We start from the raw sequence: 14,813 nt of genomic DNA, 5'->3' as shown, positions 1-14,813 counted from the left end.
CTATAGTCACCAGAATGGAGGTGCGCAGACAGCAAGGGACCAATGAACAGCTACCAAAAGAGAAGAGTGTCCACACCTTTATCTCAGCAGTTCTGCCAGGCGTCTGTGGCTGCTCCGATCCTTCCCCCACGTGGTCTCACCCAAGATGGCGGCTCCTGGAGCATCCGAGCGTCCTAGACTAGAAAACAATAGATTTCTTGCTTCTGCAACAAATTCCCCCAGCTGTGAGCCTTCCAACCTTCTAAGTAATCCTTTATATGTGGTTCAGAGTTCTGGGACCATCCCCTGAGCCTACTTGTTTGGGTATTCTGTGTTGTTGTTGGCAGAGCTCTCTGCTATACGTCCACCCAATCCACCATCTTGTTTGTTCTCCGAGAGATCACTTTTTAACTGCAGTTTTGTGAACTGGTCATGCAGAGATGATTAGTGGCCACATGGTTTTTAAAAATAAACATACGTATAAATGGACCTATGCAATTCAGACCCATGTTGTTCCAGGGTCAACTGTATATATTTTTCTTTCATTCATTCTTGTGTGATCATTTTGTTTGTAGGTTATTTCCTTCACATAATTTATAAACAACTCTGATTGTTTATGGGTGGTTAACTGGCAGTCAGGATTGTTCTCACTTCCTAAGTGAAGGTTGTTTCAAATGCATTGTTACTAATTCAAAGGTTGTTGTATTAAAATAAGTATATAATTGTTCTAATTGTTACTTTTTAATGTTTTTGAGCAAAAATACATATTAAGAATGTGTTAGGATTTTGAAATTATTTATATGTATGTGTTTCCACATATATAAGTTTAAATCCTACATACCTGAAAACAACTTCCCTGAGTAATAGTTACCAAAACTAGGTTTTATTTTTGTTTATTTTTACTATACAAGTATAATGAGTGCTTCTTTAAATTTTCATCACATTTCATGAAAAGAATGTTTAATTGAATAAGAATATATTTACAAATCAGTGTTCCAACTTATGTCTTTTACTAACACAAATTGTTTCTGTCTCAGTATGGTGATTTTAAGAGTATTATCACTGAGAAAAATCAGATGACCTACCTGTTAGCTAACAAAAAAATAAGTCAGCTCCAAGGTATATTGTATCAGCCAATTCTAGGATACAAAAGCTCTGCAGTCCTTTGTGCTTTGTGCAAAGAAAGATTGCTGCTACTTAACCTGTCCCAAAGGCATGTGTGGTTGTACCATAAACCCAGCATGGCGCCTGCTTGTCTGACCTCAGAAATGGAAGTTTAGGAAAGGTAGTATATATGTGCAGTATTTTTGCACATATTCATTTACTTGCTAGCATAGAAGGAAAGACAATTATGACTTGGAATAGGTAAGCAAAATAAATATGGTAAAAAGTGAACTCGTATTATGAATGAGGTATAAAGTAGGTAATTTATGTATATTATTTAATCTTGGAGAGCCACAGAATGCTAAAACTAAATCAAGGTAATATCACTAATAAGTATGGAGTAGAGCAAGATGTTTGTCAACTAGAATATAGTGACTTGAATGGGAGAAGAGAATGTAGCAGTGATGTCTGTAACATGGAAAGGCAGATCAAGTTTTTACTCTCTTGGGCTTCAGATGTTAGACCTAGAATTCATAGATTTAAGGCTTTTGAATTGAGTAAAGCGTTCAAATAATCCCTCTTAATTTTTAATTGCCATATTTCTTAAATGTGTCATACAAGCCTGTGCCATTAAATTCTTAAAGTTTAAGAATGGACAGCATCCACTTCATGCTGTGTTTCCATTTCTCTTGTCTAGAGTTGACTGCTGTTACCAGTTTCTGTGTATACTCACGTGTTTGTGTATTTAAACTCAAATGGGCAGGTATTGTTTACACAGTTCTACAGTATGCCTAGTCCACTCTGCTTTATTGCCTTTATTTTTTGTCTGATATGTTAGTATAGTTGGATATGGCATTTCTTCGAGATTCAAATCTTAGTCCCTTCATATTTAATAAGGGTATGAATGGTAGAAAAGATACTTATTTTAAAAAAAAAATTGCCATGGTACCCTTGCAGCACAATGATTTGGACATAATAGGTATTTAATAACTATTTGCTTGTGATGATAGTGGTAGCGAACTACGTCGGTACTAAATCTTAATAAGATATATTTTTAACACAGCCTTCCATTTGCTAATTTCTATTGCTACTTTCATGTCTTGGTTTTTACTAATTATAGTTTTGAAAATAATTTTTCTGTAAATGCAAAACCCCTTATGAAATAATATTTACCTTCAAATCACTTTTATTTTTACTTACACTTTTTATTTGTTCATTATGTAGTTTTCCTTTTTGTTTATTTTATTTTTCTTTTTATCCCCTTCTGTTGCATAGAGAAGCTGCAACCAGTTTTGCAGTTTTCCAAGTCACAAACGGACGTCTATAATGACAATACTAACTTGACATGCCGCAATGGACATCTCCAGTCAGGTAGGTTTAGGCTAACTAACATAATATAAGCTCACAAGCAAAAAGTAAAATCAGTTAATCTTACACTTAACCTGAAATGCTGATTAATTTTATAGTGGTAGATTGCATAGTCTTTTGTTGTTATGGGGCTATGTTGAAAACATGATATTCCTGTTGTTTATAAGCCAGTACCAAACCCACTGCTATTGTATAGGACTTAGTAAAACTGCTATAAATCTTTATGGAAGCAGACTGCCACAGCTTTGTCCCATGGAGTGAGTGACTGGCAGATTTGAACTTCTGACCTTTAAGTCAATAGTCTAGCGATTTAACCAGTGTGCCACCTGGGCTCCATAATTAGTATATGTAGAAATGACTTGGTGGTGGCATCAGAGGTCTTCTAAGTTCAAGGAGAGAGAGGAGAATCAAGATCAACATCAGCAGCCCCAGGCTCACTTCTTTGAAGCCGAGTTCAGACATACCTAACCTCTTGCCAACCTTTTTATTAATTCCTAAACCAGTTGTCCCTCCCATGGCATTCTCTACTCCTCTGCAGAATTCATTATTTCATTGCAGTGGCCACAGAGAACTCACAGCTAATACTTAGAATTATGTGGTTTACTAGGGAAGTACCAGGATATAATTGAAGATCAGGAAAAACTTAGGATATAGTTCTTTGGTCAGAACAGCTTCTTAGCTATGCCCACAGGAGGGTTTCTCTCTGACCCTCAGCTCTTGGTCCCTTGAATATCTCGGGCTGAGCTAGCCTCTGCCCTGCTTGGGCAAGAGAGAAAAAGCTCTTTAGATCGATCCTAGTAAGTTCCCCTAGGCACCCCACTCCCCAAAGACACTCAACCTCCCTAAAGGGTACCCATCTCTCTTGCTCCATGGCTTAGCAAGTGCCCAGAGCAGCCCACTCCTCCAGTAAGCCTCCTGATTGAGGGTTCTCAGCTCTTCATTCTGTAGGCCAGGTAGCCCACTGTCCTTTGTCTTGCCTTTCTTCTGTGTCTTTCCCTGCCAGTTCTCTGCTGCATTTGCTGCCACTTCAAACTATCTTGTACTGATTCCCATGTTTCAGCTCTCGGTCTTATGGGTCTAGGAAGGTTCTTAGTGCAGGGATCTTGGGTCCTAGGGATGTCACTGCAATGAAATATTGAATTCTGCAGAGGAGTAGAGAATGTCATGGGAGGGACAACTGGTTTAGGAATTAATAAAATGTGGTTTTCTGGTTTGGTGGTAGTCAGGTCCCTCTCTTCATGCCTGTGGGATAGCTCATTTTAGACTTAACGGGATAATAAAATTTACAAATTTCTCTTGTTATGGTTCTATATACCTTGTTTGTACATTCCCACCCTGCAGTGTGATAAGTTCCTTTAGCAAGGCCTTTCTTGCAGTGGTCTTATAAATTCCATCAAATGGCTGGGTGGAATTATGCAGGTGAGATACTTGTGGCCTATCTGGGGATTGAATAGCTTATTAATAATGCAAATCAGCCTAGTGGAGTGGCATCCTTGTGGCTGTGGGACCAGACAAATATGGTGTATGAAACCTTAACATTGAGATTGGTCAATTCTGCCATCCTACTAGGCTTAAAATGAACCATGCCAGAGGTGGACTCCAGGGACTAAATTATCAAATAAAACCAGAAGTGGCGTGGGTCCTTTGAACCCTGGGTCTCTGTGCTAATAACATTCCTAAACCCAGGAGACAGACAAAAAGAAAGAGAGAGCAGTGTAATACTGGAGATGGTGCAAGATGGTGAGAAGTAGTGGCAGAGAAAGGACAACAGCAGGTCAGGAGACCAGCATGAGTTGAAACAGTGAGCTTCCCCACCATCAGGCAAGGCAGTTACAGTAGGCCTTCCAATCTATGGAACTAGAGAGCTGAGTGCCTTCATTCAGGAGGCTTTCTGGCACTTATGAGGGAGCTAAACAACTTTGTAAAACTCGCCCAAGCAGGGTAGAGGGCAGCCTGAGGTAATAAGGGGCTGAGGGAGAGACCTGCCTTTGGGAATATTGAGGCACTTTCTTACCCTAAGATTTGTATCCTGAATCTGTCCTGATCCTGAATTGTAACCTGTTATTTCTATAATTCAGGAACTCTGGTAGCGTAGTGGTTGCTAACTTCAAGGTCAACAGTTTGAAACTGCCAGTAGTTCTGCGGGAGAAAAGAAGCTTTCTGCTCCAGTAAAGATTTACAGCCTTGGAAACCCTATACAGGGTTGCTATGAGTTGGGACTGACTCCAAAGCATACAGCCACCTTCACCATTTCCCTAATTGGAGTCCTGGTGGCACTGTGAGTTAATGCGCTGGTCTGCAAGGTCAGTTTGAACTGCAAGGTCAGTGGTTCAAGCTTACCAGCTGCTCCTCAGAAACCCTATACAGGGTCATTATGAGTCAGAACTGGCTTTATGGCCCTTAATAACATCATTTGTCTAATCAATCCTATAGCTGTGAATATGGTTTATGAGTTCTATGTGGCTATAATTCATATTGCAATTAATTATAAATACCAGCAGAGAAGTAAAGTTTAGTGAGTGGGGATGGTTGGCAAGAAAAGGTTTGAGAGAGGAGACATGTCTGATAGCTACTTGATGGGAATTAGTCTTGAATTCATGTTAAAAGTGATTTTCTTCCCCTTGTCATGTTAGAGGAATCAGACAATCTGATGCCATTTTTACGCATCCCCCATCAAGATGCCATGCACCTTATTTACAAATTGGCAAGTTATCTAATCCCCTTGATGGGTCATAAGCAACATATTTGTATAGCTGGACTACACAGTCAGTTTGAAATGCAAGGTTGGCGGTTCAAGCTTACCAGTTGCTCCCAGAAACCATATACAGGGTCACTATCGGTCAGAACCGACTCGACAGCGCTTAACAACAACAATCTACCCATTCATTGGTGATAGTTAGAAGACCATGGCAAAAAAGGCCACATAAAAGTGGTCCATCACACTTCAGTGCATTAACATGTAACAGATAAGGTATAGCCTCTTACATAATCATTATTTGCATGATATTTTGTAAGGTATAATTTTGGAAATTTTAAGAAAATGGAGATACATTTTCCTAAGTGATTACAGTATTCTTTGATTTCAATTGAACTTTTTAAACTTTTGTGTTCCTCCCATCTCACCCCTTCATAGCTGTACCAATTTTTTTAAATGCAATATTATTTTTTTAGTGAGAATTTTAATTATATTTTATTATGTAAAACATTAAATTTGGTCTGTGTACAGATTCCTCATGAGCACGATTAAGTGTTCTGGAATACTCATACTTTGCATTGTTAGTCAATAGCTTATCATGATCCACACAGTCAAAAGCCTTTGAGTAGTCAATAAAGCACAAGTAAACATCTTTCTGGTATTTCCTGCTTTCAGCCAAAATCCATCAGACATCAGCAGTGGTATCCCTCATTCACATCCTATTCTGTATCCGGCTTGAACCTTTGGAAGTTCCCTGTCAGTATATGGTTGCAGCCATTTCTGTATTACCTTTAGTAAAAGTTGAGTCACATGCGATATCAAAGAGGTTGTCCAATGATTTCTGCGTTCTGTTGGGTCACCTCTCTTTGGAATGGGTACAAGTATGGATTTCTTCTAGTCAGTTGGCCAGATAGCTGTCTCCCAAATTTCTTGGCATAAATGAGTGAGTGCCTCTAGTGCCAGCTCACTTTGTTGAAAGATTTCAATTTTTATTCCATCAATTCCCTGGTGCCTTGTTCTTTGCCAATTCCCTCAATGCACCTTGGACTTCTTCCTTCAGAATCATTGGCTCTTGATCGTATGCTACCTCTTGAAATGGTTGAACATCAACCATTTCCTTTTGGTACAATGATTCTGTATATGCCTTCCATCTTCTATTAATGCTTTCTGCATCATTCAGTAATTTGCCCAGAGAATCCTTCAATAATGCACGTCAAGGCTTGAGTTTTTTCTTTAGTTCCCTCAGCTTGAGAAATGCTGAGCATGTTCTTCCCTTTTGATTTTCTGACTCCAGATCTTTGCACATTTTGTTGTAATATTTGACTTTGTCTTCTGAAGCTGAGCTTTGAAATTTTCTGTTCAATTCTTGTACCTCCTCATTTCTTCCATTTACTTTAGCATCTCTATGCTGGAGAGCAAGTTTCTGTAGCTCTTCTGACATGCATTTTGATCTTTTCCCTCTTAATGACCTTTTGCTTTCTTCCAGTATGATGTTCTTGAGGGCATCCCACAAATCTTCTGGTCTTTGGTCTTTAATGTCTAATGTATCACATCTGTTCTTCAGATTTGTAAATTCAGGTGTGATATATATTCAAGGTCATATTTTGGCTCTGGTGGACTTATTTTAATATTCAGCTTCAGTCTGAATTTGCATATGAACAATTCATGGTCTGCTCTACAGTCTGCACCTGGCCTTGTTTTGGCTGATGATACGGAGTTTTTCCACAGATGTAGTCAATTTGATTTCTGTGTATTCCATCTGGTGAGGTCCATGTGCATAGTCGTCTCTTATGTTGTTTTAAAAAGGTATTTGAAATGAACAAATCATTGGTTTTACAGAATTCTATTATGCAATCTCCAGCATCATTTCTGTTACCAAGGCCATATTTTCCAAGTACTGATCCTTCCTCTTTGTTTCCAAACGTTGCATTCCAATTGCCATTGATTATCAATATATGTTTATTACATGTTTTATCAACTTCAGATTGAAGATGTTGGTAGAATTCTTCTATTTCATCCTCACTGGCTTTAGTCGTTGGTGCGTAAATTTGAATAATAGTGGTATGAGCTGGTCTTCCCTGTAGGCACGTGGATATTATCCTATTACAGACAGCGTTGTACCTCATGACAGATCTTGATATGTTCTTTTAGACGATGAATGCAACACAATTCCTCTTCAATTTGTCATTCCTGGAATATTAAACCATGTGGTTGTCAGATTCAAAGTGGCCATTACCAGTCCATTTCAGCTCTGATGACTAAGGTATCAATGTTTATGCGTTCCAAGTAATTTTGACCATTTCCAATTGTCTAGATTCATACTTTGTACATTCCATGTTCCAATTATTAATGGATGTTTACAGCTATTTTTCTTTATATTGAGTTGTGCCCCATCAGCAAATGAAGGTCCCTCCGGCTTTACTCCATTCGCATCATCATGGCCAACTGTACTTTAAGGAGGCTTCTCTTCCCCAGTTGCATTTTGAGTGCCTTCCAGCCTGAGGGGCTCGTTTTCCGGCACTATATCTGACAGTGGTTCTCTGCTATTCTTAAGGTTTTCAGTGACTAAATATTTGGAAGTAGTTCGTCTCGCCTTCCTAGTCTTTCTTCATCTGCAAGCTCATCTGAAAGCTGTCCACCATAGGTGACTCTGCTGGTATTTAAAATACCAGTGGCATAGCTTCCAGAATCACAGCAACTCCCAAGCCATCACAGTATGACAAACTGACAGATGAGTGGTGGAGCAAAATATCTAAAAATCCGTAAATACCTTTAAGTTAAGCAGATGACTTCTGCACATCCCATGACTTTAAAGTAGATATTATAAAAAACAATTGGAAAGTTCTTTTTAGCAGTACATAACCAAAATGTAGCATTTAAAAATTTGTGGGATATAACTGAAAGAGTGCTTAGAGTGAAATTTCTAATAGAAGCATTTAGTGTAATAAAAACAGTTCTAAAATCTATCATAATCTGAGTTTTCATCTTAAGAATCTAAAAAAGGAGAACAAAATAATAAACCCAAAATGGGAACAAAAAAGAAAATAAAGAAAAATGAACAACGAAATGCTAAACAGCTAAAATTAATAAAACCTACACAGGTCTTTCTGCCCAACTGATTAGAAAAGATCTGTATATGTGCCCATTCCAAAGAGAGGTGACCCAACTCATCGGACAATATCTTTGATATCCCATGCAAGTAAAGTTTTACTAAAGTTAACACAGAAATGTCTGCAACCATACAATGACAGAGAGAACTTCCAGAGATTCAAGCTGGATTCAGAAGAGGATGTGGAATGAGGGATATCATTGCTGATGTCCTATGGATCTTGGCTGAAAGCAGAGAATATCGATTTTGTGGATCGTGACAAGCTATGGACAACATTGCGAAGTATGAGTATTCTGAAACACTTAATTGTGCTCATGAGGAATCTGTACCTGGACCAAGAGGCAGTTGTTTGAACAGAACATGGGAACACTGAATGATTTAGAATTAAGAAAGCTGTGCGATAGGATTGTATTCTTTCTCCATACTTACTCAGTCTGTGTGCTGAGCAAATAATCTGAGAAGCTGGGTTACATGAAGAAAAACATGGCAGGATTGGAGGACGACTCATTAACAAACTATGATATGCAGATGCTACAACTTTCCTTGCTGAAAGTGAAGAAGACTTGAAATATTTACTGATGAAGATCAAAGAGCATAGTCTTCGGTATGGATTGCCTCTCAGTGTAAAGAAAACAAAAATTCTCACCACTGTACCAATAAACAACATTCTTAACAATGGAGAAAAGCTTGAAGTTGTCAAGGACTTCATTCTGCTTGGATCAACTATCAACACTCACGGAAGCAGCAGTCAAGAAATCAAACAATGTACTGCATTAGGCAAATGTGCTGCACAAGACCTTTTTTAAAGTGTTGAAGAGCAAAGATGTCAGCTTGAGGACTAAGGTAAGCCTGACCCAAGCCATGGTATTTTCAGTAACCTCAAATGCATATGAAAGCTGGACAGTGAATAAGGAAGACTATAGAAGAATTGATGCTTTTAAGTTATGGTATTGGAGGAGAATATTGAAAATGTCATGGGCTGCTGAAAGAACCAACAGATCTGTGTTGGAAGAAGTGAAACCAGAGTGCTCCTTGGAGGCCATGATGGCCAAAGTTAGTCTCTCATACTTCAGACATATTGTCAGGACGGGACCAGTCATAGGAGAAGGATATCATGTTTGGTAAGGTGGAAGGTTAGAAAAAAAGAGGAAGACCCCCAGTGAGATGGATTGGCAAAATGACAGCATTAATGGGTTCAAGTGTGGCAACAAATGTTTGGTTAGTCCAGGATCGGGCAGTGTTTCGTTTTGTTGTGCATTGAATCGCTGTCATTCGGTACTGACTGGATGACACCTAACACCACCACTACACAGGTCTTTCTACAAAATATCAATAAAATTGATAAGCCTTTAGTTCGATTAATAAAGGAAAGGGTAGTGGAGATTGAAAAAAAAAAAAAAGTTACCCATGTCAGGAATGGAAGAGGTATATTATAACTGCAGATCTTACTGACATGGAGATGTTAAGAGAAATGCAAAAAACTGCATAGGAACCATATCTGACCTCCTCTTACTACCCAAGGAAGAAGGTGAATTGATCTCAAAATTAAGGCCAAGTTAATTTCCTATGAGGCAGAGTTCACACTTGTTCACTTTCCAACATTCTTTATCTTATTTTGACACCACCAACCATCCCTCCCACAGCACTTTCTATTTCTCTCTTAGAATCCATAATCTCTTTCAGTGGCCATTCAGAAATCACAGGCACAAATCCACCTCAGAATCACCTCGGGATATAGCAGTTCTATACTACAAGCAGGCCTCGCCCTTGTCCTCGGGCTCTCATCCATGCAGCACCTTGGTCTCTGCCCTACTCAGACAAGTGTTAAAAAACTCTTTGAGGGCTCTCTCTAATTTCTTGCAGGGTACATTCTGCAAGTCAGCCTCCAGTCTGAAGGCACAACTTTACTTAAGCCTCTAGAACATGACATCTACTGATCTTTCTTTCCATGCCACTGCCTCTGTTGCAGCTGCTTTTGGGGGCATGAATCTTACACTCTGCTCGTGGGTCATCTTTGGTTTTTTTTTGTTTTTTTGGTCTTCTTTCTTGATGGTTCTAGAGTTGTCTGTCCTTCTGAGATCGTTCTTTTTAAATCTAGCAGGATAGAAAAATTAACCAATCCCAATGTTAGTGTCCTATATACTTGGCACTACAGGATAATGCACTGGACCAAAAGGTTGGTTTGAACCATAAGGTTGAGATTTCAAACTCACTAGCTGTTCCTCAGAAACCCTTTACCAGTTCACTATGAGTCAGAACCAACTCTGTGGTACTAAAAAACAACCCAGTCATTTGGTGGGAATTACAAAGACTGTGGTATTGTCACATGCCTTCGAATCAGTTTCTACTCATAGTGATCCTGTATAGGTTTTCCGAGGAGTGGCTGGTAGGTTTGAACTGCTGTCCTTGTGGTTAGCAGTCCCATACTTATCCTACAGCACAACACCCGGACTCTGAAGACTATGGCGGTGGTGTTATTTAGTGCCATCGAGTTGGATCTGACTCAGTGATCCTGTATAGAGTTTCTGAGGAACGAACTGCTGGTGAGCTTGAACCACAGAATTTGTGGTTCAATCCAAGTATTGTAGAAGAGCCGTGATTCACTGTACCACAAAGAATATATCATGAACAACTTAATGCCAGTAAATTTGACAGCTTATGTAAAAAGGGCAAATTTCTTAAAAGAGACAAATTACTAAATCTGATACAAGAAATAGGGAAACTTTGATAGTCCTTTATGTACTTGTTGTTGTTGTTAAGTGCCATCAAGTTAGTTCAGACTCATAGCGACCATGTGTAGGGTTCCTGAGGAGCAGTTGGTGGGTTTGTACTGCTAACCTTGTGGTTCGCAGTCCAGTGCTGATCCTAGAACACCAAACCAGGAATCTTTTTTTTTTTTTTTTTTTAATGTACTAGAGGAATTTAATTAATTATACTTCTTCCTATTGTCAAAAACTTACTTAGAGGACCACCACCACAAATTAGTGTAAAAATATGTTTGTTGTGAGTACATTGGCTTTGAATTGGGCAGCATCAACCTTTAGTGGGAAGGTGATCCTAAGATAGTGAAAGTGGTCTGTATAGATCATTGTTAATTTATCATGAGATAGCATTAATACATAAGCATGTAAGCAGAAGTTTGGAGTTCCTTGGTTACAGGAGCAGAAGTACTAAGGGTGTTCCATAAATCCTTCTAGTTAGACCCTGGAGTTTCTGCTTATCTAAACTAGGTGCACATAGGTAATTTTCCAAAAGAAACCAGCACCTAAGACCCAATGGTCTTTTCTGAGCTGCTTAATTGTTTGACCTGAAGTTGATTCCAGAGGACCAGTTTCTTCAAGGTTGAAAAGGACATCTGGGGGACTAGTGACTTGGATAAGTCACCACACTTTCATAAACCCAGAAATCTATGTCAAATTGATTTTGTCATTCCTTCCTTTGGATCATGATTCTGCTATGGAATCTTCAGTCACAAAGTTCAGCCACTTAATGATTCCATTTGTTATGTCAGAAATCAACACTTCGCTAAGTCAGCAGGCTGGTTTCTTACACCAGTTTAGACTCCTTAAATCTTTCCTTAAGATTCAGTAAAGAATTTTATGACAAAAGCAAAAAGTAAGGCTTTTGTCTGTCCTTGTTTTTGCTAATTAAACTTTTGTCTTCATAATAAGCATTTTCATGAATAAACGATATTTGCTGATGTGTTGTATAAAAAGTATTATTAAGAATAATAAAATTTGAACACTTGAAAGCAATATGTAGTTTTTGCACAAGACTACAGATCACATAACCATTTAAAGTTAACTAGAGGTGTTCTTTATATATTTGCACATATACTTCATAGTAGAATACTTGTATTTGAGCTCACATATTTATACTCTTTCAATTAAAAACTAATTATAAAAACTGTTTTGGTGGGAATAGGGTATGAACTTTCATAGTAGCTTACAATCGTGAAAGTTTGTAACCAAATTAGTGCATTCAATATTTCTAGTACCTTTATTATATTTTCTGAGTATTTGGAAGATAAATGATTTTTTATATCCTCTTATCCCAATAGATGATGTTGTCTCTTATTAAAATGTGTGTTCCTTAAAGGAAAGTTAAAATTATCTTTAGATAAAGGAAATGCCTGGAGAGTCATAATCTTATTTCAATGAGTACTCTGATAGCATATTCTCACTGAATTCACATTTTGAAATATTTCTCTATTAAAAAATAAATGCTATTAGCTTAGTTTCTGCTTTATTAGACCTTCCTGCACATTTGTACTTGTCTATTACAAGTTCTTAAAAACAAGTTTTTTTATTTTGTTGAGCAGAACATAACACCAATTCAACAGTTTCTACAGGTACAATTTACTGGCATTGATAATGATTTGCCATAATTCTCTGACAATGATGATTTTACTTTTTTGTTGATAGAAAGTGGAGCCGTTCCAAAAAGAAAAGATCCCTTAACACATCCTAGTAATTCACTGCCTCGTTCAAAAACAGTTCTGAGAACTGGATCCATGGGTCTTTCAGGCCACCACAGAGCACCTAGTTGCAGCGGGTTATCCATGGTTTCTGGAGTGAAACAAGGGTCTGGTCCTGCGTCTGCAGCTCATAAGGTATTCTGCTTACGTATATTGCATGTATATTACATTATTTTATTGAATGGACTTGTTTCTGCAAAGTGAAATATAGTTTTATCTTAATGCACAAAGGTAACTTGTTATTAAAAAGCATTCTTATCTTAACTTCTTTTGGAACCTAATTCATTTTTTATGTTAAGTTTGCGCACCCAGTCTGTTCTATATACAGTCATGTGCCATATAACATTCATCAGGTGACATGTCTGTGGTTCTGTAAGATTAAGACAGATTTCAGAACTTTTGATAGGAAAATGGGACAGAGCAGGTGTAATCAGATGTAGCAAACACAGCAGCTTCCTGCACACAGCACAGTGATCTCATTTCTCTTTTTTACAAAGCAAGTATATTACCAGGCATAGAATGGTACTGTGCATACATGAAGGGGCTTCAAAAAGTTTGTGGAAATATTCCATTGTCTTTTAATTCAGTTTTGCCCTGAACTTCTTGAAACCCCCTGGTATAACCTGTAATGCATATGTTTTTGATAGTCATCATAAATGTTTATTTTATTGGCTTATGTATGTACCATACTATATTATCATTATTTTAATGTGAACTTTCTATACTTACAAACATAAAGTTTACCATGTTAACAGTATATGTTTTGACTCAAAGGCAGCAACATCCTGTCTATTGTATTACACATCTCTTGAGTGTTGTAGTACTTTCTCTGTTTAGTTTTCTTTCAAAAATACTACTGTGAAGTACATCGTGGCCTCTAAACGAATAAAACCAGTCCTAGTGATAACAGCATCAAGAGGCAAAGTAGAAGAATCTGTTTGGAAGTACAGCAAAAGGTGTCTCCTATAGCTCATAGAGCTTTGCTAAATATAAAGTATGGTGTTTGCACAGCATCCAAATCACATAATACCGCATTTCACAGAATGTATCATGAACATTAAGCAACATTTGAATGTAATGTTACACATTTCATTTTAAATTTGTTATTCTTTAAATCCCTTGAATCAATTTGTTTTATAACATTAAACATACTAGAATTTTGTTTGCCTTTTTATAGAATGTTTTAATTTTATAGTGACTAAATTTCTCTGAACAAAATCCTCAGTAAACCCACGTAATGCTAAATATAATTCTATAGTGGATACAATTTTACTTGAGGGTAATACTGCATATTTTGAATTCTATGTTTTCCTATTTTAAAATTTAATTCTGTGAACTTCACAAATAATTTACTTGCGATCATCATAAATGTCAGGTTGTGTTTTCACAATAAAAATTTGTTTTTTTAAGGGTACTCCAAAAACAAGTAGGACAAATAAATCTTCTACCCCTACAACTGTTGCTCAGAAAAAGAAAGATATGAAGAATTTTAGGAATGTGGACAGCAACCTTGCTAACCTCATAATGAATGAAATTGTGGACAAGTATGTTCTGCCATTCAAAGTATTTTATTTCACTGTTTTAAATTTTATTTGTAAAATATTTAATGAGTGAAGTAGATATCAAATATTGTATGATTTACAAGGAGCCCCATTCATTAGTGCAGTAGTTAAGCACTTGACTGCTAATCAACAGGTTGATGTTTCAAAACCATCAGCTGCTCTGAGAGAGAAAGATTACAGTCTCAGAAACTCTGGGACAGTTCTATTCTGTCCTGTGTGGTCACTATGAGTTGGAATGAACTTGACAGCAGTGGGCTTAATTATTTGATGTATTGTAATAAATTAATCATATTTCTCTTGTGGAGCTAACAGAGGTCCTATTTTTTAGTGGAACAGCTGTTAAATTTGATGATATTGCTGGGCAAGAGTTGGCAAAACAAGCATTACAAGAAATTGTTATTCTTCCTTCTCTGAGGCCTGAGGTAAGGACTTCATATTATCATTTTCCTGTACTGTTATTAAGGAGCTCTGGTAGCATAGTGGTTATGAATTGGGCGGCTAATCTCATTGTCAGCAGTT

The 14,813-nt window shown here is 37.6% G+C and overlaps 1 protein-coding gene across 2 annotated transcripts in view; it reads left to right on the top strand.

The window, feature by feature from the left end:
* The window catches only part of SPAST (spastin), a 123,588-nt gene that overhangs the window by 40,436 nt on the left and 68,339 nt on the right, over positions 1–14,813 (top strand). Inside the window, exons 4-7 of one of the 2 annotated variants that reach the window (XM_006835157.1) lie at positions 2,359–2,454; positions 12,680–12,867; positions 14,143–14,276; positions 14,623–14,716. In XM_006835157.1, coding sequence (XP_006835220.1) covers positions 2,359–2,454; positions 12,680–12,867; positions 14,143–14,276; positions 14,623–14,716 — 512 coding nt within the window. The remainder of the gene's footprint in view (positions 1–2,358; positions 2,455–12,679; positions 12,868–14,142; positions 14,277–14,622; positions 14,717–14,813) is intronic. The other variant, XM_006835158.1, reaches the window with a different exon arrangement.

The sequence above is a fragment of the Chrysochloris asiatica genome, unplaced genomic scaffold (genome assembly GCF_000296735.1).
Source record: "Chrysochloris asiatica unplaced genomic scaffold, ChrAsi1.0 scaffold00016, whole genome shotgun sequence".
Classification (NCBI taxonomy): domain Eukaryota; kingdom Metazoa; phylum Chordata; class Mammalia; order Afrosoricida; family Chrysochloridae; genus Chrysochloris; species Chrysochloris asiatica.
Note: the sequence above shows the minus strand (reverse complement) of the source record. Positions and strands in the feature narration are given on the sequence as shown.